The following is a 7,551-nucleotide window of genomic DNA, read 5'->3' as shown; positions in this document are numbered from 1 at the left end:
CTTTGCCAATAGGAAGATAACAAAGCTAAAAAAACACAGAGGCGCAAACCAGCAAAAAAGGTTGCCCCAGGCCAGAGGAGAATCAGGAGGCGATGGATGAAACCGAAGGAGGATGAAGAGCTGGAGGAGGAGGAGGAGACCAGGGAGGAGGAGGAGTTAGTGGTGGAGTACATGGACAGTGATGAAGAGGAGAAGAAGAATAAGAAGAAAATTAAGGAGATTGTGGACGTAGTAAGGACTGAGAAGGTAGAGGAGGAGGAGAAGGAATACACCATCCCCCCCATAGAGGAGTGGACACCAGCAGAAAAATCTCAATGTTTCACCTTCCTGAGCTTTCGACCGGTCGAGTTACCTTCCTCTGGAGATGGCCGCAATGGGAAATCTGTCCGGTCAACCATCCTGGGCCAATTTGGACGCTCTGTGATCATCGGACCATCTCCCAGAGAGCTGCAGCGTGAGAAGCGCCACAGCAGCAGCGCTATGATGATGGTGTCACCGGACCAGCTCCGAGCCCACTTACACCGGCAGGCGCACAAGTTCAACAACGTGAGCTCTGGCCCCCGAGGGAAGGTCCGGACCAGGAAACAGAACCACAACAGACGAGTAACAGACACTGGGCTGGACTGCGAGCTCCAGGCTGCTGTGACACCATGGATCGGCAACTTGCTGATCCCTGCAAAAACTAGACTGACAGTATCAGATATCATGAGGGAGAAAGGAGAGAAGACCCAGCAGTCCTCAACTCCCATCTTCCTGCTCCTCCTCCAGACCATGAATGTAGACTCTGTAGGCTGTAAGGAGATGATAGAGCAGAGGAGAAACAGAGTGGCCTTACTGACACCACCTCCAGACCCTTCCTCTGTCTGGAAGAAGACCCCAAAGACCATTGCAAGAATTCTGCAGCAGAGGGATTGTAAAGAGGACCTGCAGGAGTTAGTCCCGCAACACAAACTGATCTTGAGCCAGCTTCAGGCACTGCAGCAACAAGAGAAACAGAAACAGCAACAGCTGGTGCTCAAACAGGAATTACCACAACAACTCATGCTGCTGCAGCAACCTCCTCTTCCTCAAGCCCCTCAAATGTCTTTACAGAGTCACCCTGGCACCCTTCTTCAGATGCCTCCTAATGTGCATCCTCAGATGTCTCCTGCATTGTTTCCTTTGGCTGTCTTTATTTCTCATCCTGTCACACAACCTCACACTACCTCCATCCAACTCACGCCTCCCTCTTCCCTGACCTCACCCCCTCCAGCTCCATGCAGACCTCCTCCTGCGGTGGTCATCACTTCTCCCTTACCTGCTCCTCATAGACTGAATGTCCCTCCTGCCTCTGTGGTCGCAGAGCCCTTGAATACCAAATCTTCCTGCTCTGCCTCTTTCAGCCAACAAACTGGACCGTTTACTCAAAATCCCTTGCCCTCTTCACCTGACCAGCATGTCTCTATTGGGTCTACATTACCCAGTCCTGCCCCCACTCCATCAAGCTCCATCTTGAATCCACTCAAAGGGAGGGGGCCACAGTTGACAGAGGATCAACAGGCTGTTTACAGCAGCCAGAATGAGGTCGCTTTGGGCGGGGCAGGTAATGGTGTGAGTGGAGCATGTACAGGTTTGGACGGGACACACGTGATCAAGGAAGGAAGAAGGATTCGTAAGATGAGTCTGAAGGTCAAAGTTCTGCAGGAAGCCATCAAAGCCAGGGTAAGCTCCTTTTTAGGAATTCTTGTCATTGGGCCCATTATGACCATCATTCTTAAGTATGTGTGACCATGGCAACCACAGAAACCACAATGTGGAAAAACAATTCATGACATTTTACTGGTATTTGAATTATTCAGAATGTCTTCTGAAAGTCTTCTTGAGGTCATCAGAAGGCCATCTTTGGGCCTTTACCAGTTCAGCTTTTAATTAAGCTTTTGCCTCAATTAAAGTTATGCGTGATTTTCCAAAAACATTGTACAGACTCATATAAAAGTAACCCCTCTCAGTCATCACTCATGAGCCATATACGTGTGTGGTGGTGTCTGTAGCTGCAGAGATTTTGTCCTCTGCCTATATTTTCTAATTTTACTTTGGGCAGGATGGGGCAGGGGGTTTACAAACAGTAACTGACAATTCCTGCATAGTACACCTTTAATTACCTCACAGACCACCTGGGTCGTTCGTGGCCCCTGAGGGTCTGGAGTTGTCACTTTAAACTTTTCGTACTCTTAATTCGATGCGATCGGTCTGACTAGTCTTTGGTTTTCTTTCCTTTCAGGCTGAAGCCAAGAAGAAAGCTGCTTTGTCACCGCAAAAGAAAGCTCAGATCCAGAATAGAAACCCTCCTCAGACTGTGGTCCACGTTCCTCCTCAGCAGGTCTGCCCTGCCCCTGTCCAGCTAAGACCTCAGAGTCCTGAAGGGATGCTCAGAGCTGCTGTGGTCTCCTCTGCCCTGACCAAAACTGAAGCTTCTTCACTTCTCTCAGCACAAGAAACTTCATCTCCTCCTCTCAGACTGGACGTCCCTCCTGTCTCTGCGAGCTTGTCCCCGTTGTCCCAAAACACCACACCTGCCCGCTCGGATAGGACGCAAAATCACAGTGTTGTCCCGCCCCCCTCCGTACCTACCACTCAGCACACTGCTTCGTCTTTTCCTGCTCCTTTCCAAAATGATCACGACTACACTTTTTTAAAACTTGGCCCCACCCACAGTCAACATCGCTGCGACTCAGTTCAACCAAGCCCTGCCCCCGAACAGCCAGAGCACAAGCACCGTAAATCTGACCCCGCCCCCCACAAGTCTCCCAAAGCCCCATCCAGAGGGACGAAACGAGCGAGAAAGGAGGAGCAGCCGGGTGCGTCGAGGAGTCAGGCCGACCAATGTGTTGGCGGGACAGGCGGCGCGGTGGGTGGGACAGGCACGGCCATGACACAGAAAGGAAAGAGAGTTCGGAAGCCAAGTCAGAAAGCAAGAGCTCTTCAGGAAGCCACTCAGGCTAAAGTAAGATCTACCTCAGTTCTTCACACAGATTATGTTCCACACATTACCGTTGTCGTACTGTATATCAGAGAGCGACTGGTAGTTAATTATTAGATACGTCTGAAGTGGTTTCTGTGGTCGCATCCCTCCAAGTCTACTCCAGTCTGAATTCTACGGGATCTCACGTTGTGAATGGTCACATCATAAATGATGAGACAGCAGCCAATAAACATCGAGTTGTAAAAGGACGCTGAGCTCCACAGAGTTAATGAGCTCCAGAATCAGCACAGAATACCACGTTTTAATAGAATACAGGTGTGTCAAAGTGTGTCTGCTGCCTTCAGGTGTCTGCAGGGAGTTCATGAACTGAGGGGGAAACTTCATACAGCATAAAACAGCTCAATCAGAATCATTCGTATTGATCTATCGATAAAAGCTGATCGATCTGCAGACGTTCCTGCTTTCATCATGTTACAGGTTCAGTTTTGATGCTGAGTGACTCCTCCTCCTCTGACTCCTCCTGTGTTTTTTTTTTTGTTTCCAGGATGAAGCCAAGAAGAAGAGAATGTCTTCTTCTTCTTCTCCTCATAAGAAGCGCCTTCGTCCATCTGGCTGCAAACAGGAAGTTGTCATTCAGAACCAGCCGGTGGTTCAGCTCCCTGAGTTCTGTTTATGTCCAGGTCAGTCCATGTGGGTCATGACTCCTGGTGGGCTGGTCCAGCTGGCAGAAGCCCCGCGCCAATGCCTGAAGCTGGCAGTAGCACCGAGCCCCCCCCTTTCAGCTCCACCAGAGAATATTTTGAGCCATCAGTCATCCACACCCCCTCTGCGACTCACAGCTGCCGGTCCACGATCAGTCGCACCTCAACCCACCTCTGTGTCCATCCCCATAAACCTTCCTGGACTGAATCAGCCACACCCTCTTCCTGCTCCGCCCACCTGTCCCTCCAAGTCCCTCCCCCCAGCCTTCATCCTGAAGCCTGTCCCAAATCCCAGCTCCTCCTCCCTGCCCTGCCGCCCCCAGCCTCGCCCAAAACTCTTCCTGCCATATAAGGGCACAGTCAGAGCAGACCCTGCGGCGCCCCCTCCCCTCAGGAGGGAGGCACTGCAGTTTGACCCCTCCCTGATGTTTCTGGAGCCCCGGGCGGCCGTGTGTGATTGGCTGAGCGGTCGGGGAGGAGTAGTGGTACCTGGAGCAGGCGTGGCTCTTCCATACCTGCCACCCTTTATCAGCAGTCTGAGCACGCTCAGTGCGTTGCTCCAGGCCAGGAAGTCTCTGACGAAATCGTCCCTGCAGCTACTGTGTCGAGGGTCTCAACCCCGTCACCCCCAAACCAAACCCGAACCTGGCATCAGCACCAAGAGGACGTCCTGTCAGCCTCCAGACCTGCCAGACTCCACCTCTGACCTCAGACCAGCTGCAGACAAACCAGGTAACACACCTGACTCATACATGATGTCCTGTAGGTGGTGCTCACTTCTTCTGGGTATCCTACAACAATGAAGTACATAAATATCACCTGCAGTGTGTGAGATATGTGTCGTACGTCACACCCACTGGGGGTTCCTGGTTTCATTAACGTCTCGGACCACCAAATTATTTTCTTACATTTTATTAATTGTAATTATGGAAAGTTGCTCCCATGTTTGAAAAGCTTAATTTATGTATTTAAAGAGTCTAGTTCAGAATATGTATCCACCAAAAAAAAGTCCTAAAACCTGTAAAGAAATTCAGAAAACAGGATTTCAGTAGTTTGTGAAGGCGTCCTGATTGTTTTCCTTCACCTCACCCAGCACAGTGCTGAGGTTCTGCAGGTTTCTGTCCAGCCCGCCTACAGTAACCGTGTGTCAGTGTGTAGATGATGTAGACCGACTCTCAGTCCTCAGAGTCCAGGTGTGTCCTCAGGTGTGTTTGTTTTGTGGCCCTGCAGCTCCCTCTGTCAGCTCTGACCTCCTGCAGGAGGAGGCCGAGGAAGAGGAGCTCGTGGCGGCGGTACGTCAGCTGGTAGCGGAGCGTTTCTCAGATAACCCCGCCTACCAGCTGCTGAAGGCCCGCTTCCTGTCCTGCTTCACTGTCCCCGCCCTCCTCGCCACAGTGCAGCCAATCACAAAGAAGACTGTGGTCCACCAAGACAGTGAGGAGGAGGAGGATGAAGAGGAAGAGGAGGTGATGGAGCTGAAAAAAAACAAAGAAAGAGGAGAACGGAGAAGAGGAGCCGAGGTGAGTTCACTGTTGATGAAGGTATAATTCTTAATTTTCCTCTGTGTGAAGTTTTATACTGAAAGAACTCAGATTGCTGGAGCCTCAGTTTAACTTCAGATTAATTTAATATGAATCTGAGATTACCTTCAGATTAGCCTCAGTTTAACTTCAGATTACCTTCAGATTAGCCTCAATTTATCTTCAGATTACCTTCAGATTAGCCTCAGTTTAACTTCAGATTAGCCTCAATTTATCTTCAGATTACCTTTAGATTAGCCTCAGATTAACTTCAGATTACCTTCAGATTAGCCTCAATTTATCTTCAGATTACCTTCAGATTAGCCTCAGTTTAACTTCAGATTATCTTCAGATTACCTTCAGATTAGCCTCAGTTTAACTTCAGATTACCTTCAGAATAGCCTCAGTTTAACTTCGGATTAGCCTCAATTTATCTTCAGATTACCTTCAGATTAGCCTCAGTTTAACTTCGGATTAGCCTCAATTTATCTTCAGATTACCTTCAGATTAGCCTCAGTTTAACTTCAGATTAGCCTCAGTTTATCTTCAGATTACCTTCAGATTAGCCTCAGTTTAACTTCAGATTACCTTCAGAATAGCCTCAGTTTAACTTCAGATTAGCCTCAATTTATCTTCAGATTACCTTCAGATTAGCCTCAGTTTAACTTCGGATTAGCCTCAATTTATCTTCAGATTACCTTCAGATTAGCCTCAATTTAACTTCGGATTAGCCTCAGTTTATCTTCAGATTACCTTCAGATTAGCCTGTTTATCTTCAGATTACCTTCAGATTAGCCTCAGATTAACTTCAGATTAGCCTCAATTTAACTTCAGATTACCTTCATATTAGCCTCAATTTAACTTCAGATTAACCTCAGTTTAACTTCAAATTAGCCTCAGTTTATCTTCAGATTAGCCTCAGTTTAACTTCAAATTTGCCTCAGTTTATCTTCAGATTAGCCTCAGTTTAACCTCAGATTAGCCTCAGTTTAACTTCAAAATAGCCCCAGATTACCTTCAGATTAGCCTCAGTTTAACTTCAAATTAGCCTCAGATTACCTTCAGATTAGCCTGTTTAACTTCAGATTAGCCTCAGTTTAACTTCAAATTAGCCTCAGATTACCTTCAGATTAGCCTCAGTTTAGCTTCAGACTGACATTTCGTATATTGAAATGACGTTGAGAAGAGATGCCTCAACATGAACAGGAGGACAGATTACAGTGACAACAAACACACACAGACACAAAATAAACACACTCAAACAAACACACATAATAAAAACAGACACACAATAAAAACAGACACACACACACATCATCATCGATCAGTTTTTCTGTGGTTTCCAGAGATCTTCGCTGCTGTGTGATGAGTCAGGAGCTCCAGCCAATCAATTCTCAGGAATCATGAACTCCAACACACCCACCACCGACCAGACCAGACCGGACCGGACCGGACCAGACCAGCAGAAACCAGACCGCCAGTGTCCAATGAAAACCATCAATGTAAACCTTTAGGTGGCTCGTTGGCAGGTGAACATTTGTTGAGTCTGCAGAGATAAACGTGGTGTTTGAGTTTGGAAATGAAAAAACACGATGTTTTCATTCTTCAGTCGGTTTCGTCTGTTGTCAAGTTGAAGGTTTGAGATTCTTTGAAGGTGAGATCAACAGGTGCGTTCAAAGACCCTCTGCAGTCTGACGTGTTCTGATTACTGAGCTCATGACTCAGCAGCTGATTCTCAAATATCTGAGTGTCCTTGAATGCACCAACAAGGAAAACAATAAAGACAGTCATATAGATCTCACGTTTCAGTCTGCAGGTGAACTTCCATAGAAACGAGGTGAAAGGAAGGAAATTAATCTATAAATTTATCCTTTATAGGAAAATGATCAGCAAAGATGTGAAGGAGAGTTTAAAAAAACATCTTGGAGGGTTTGCAGCTAGTTGGTATGTTCAGGAATCTCAGAAGAAGTTGTAAAGTGAAGACGCTGCACTGAAAAGTTTTTTTTGTTATTTGTTGTTTCCTGTTTACTTTCTTTACAGAAAAAGTTCAGTAATTATGAGCTGATTATTTTCTAATAAAGACAAAGTTCATGTGAAATGAAGCCGCCTGCCCTCGAATCAGTGATTGTGAGGATTGGTTGTGGACTGTGAGGACTCTGGACTGTGGGGACTCTGTGGACTGTGGGGACTCTGTGGACTGTGAGGACTCTGGACTGTGAGGATTGTGGACTGTGAGGACTCTGGACTGTGAGGACTCTGGACTGTGAGGATTGTGGACTGTGAGGACTCTGGACTGTGAGGACTCTGGACTGTGGGGACTCTGGACTGTGAGGATTGTGGACTGTGGGGACTCTGTGGACTGTGGGGA

The 7,551-nt window shown here is 47.5% G+C and overlaps 1 protein-coding gene across 3 annotated transcripts in view; it reads left to right on the top strand.

The window, feature by feature from the left end:
* The window catches only part of snapc4 (small nuclear RNA activating complex, polypeptide 4), a 16,523-nt gene extending 9,244 nt beyond the window's left edge, over nt 1-7,279 (top strand). For all 3 annotated transcript variants that reach the window (XM_041936889.1, XM_041936887.1, XM_041936888.1), the window contains 5 exons: nt 13-1,701; nt 2,261-2,983; nt 3,507-4,395; nt 4,894-5,183; nt 6,530-7,279. In XM_041936889.1, the coding sequence (XP_041792823.1) occupies nt 13-1,701; nt 2,261-2,983; nt 3,507-4,395; nt 4,894-5,183; nt 6,530-6,697 (3,759 nt within the window). In that variant the 3' untranslated portion in view covers nt 6,698-7,279. The remainder of the gene's footprint in view (nt 1-12; nt 1,702-2,260; nt 2,984-3,506; nt 4,396-4,893; nt 5,184-6,529) is intronic.
* Nucleotides 7,280-7,551: the final 272 nt, after the last annotated feature.

This window comes from Chelmon rostratus, chromosome 5 (genome assembly GCF_017976325.1).
Source record: "Chelmon rostratus isolate fCheRos1 chromosome 5, fCheRos1.pri, whole genome shotgun sequence".
NCBI lineage: Eukaryota > Metazoa > Chordata > Actinopteri > Chaetodontiformes > Chaetodontidae > Chelmon > Chelmon rostratus.
This window is presented reverse-complemented; position numbering and strand designations above follow the sequence as displayed.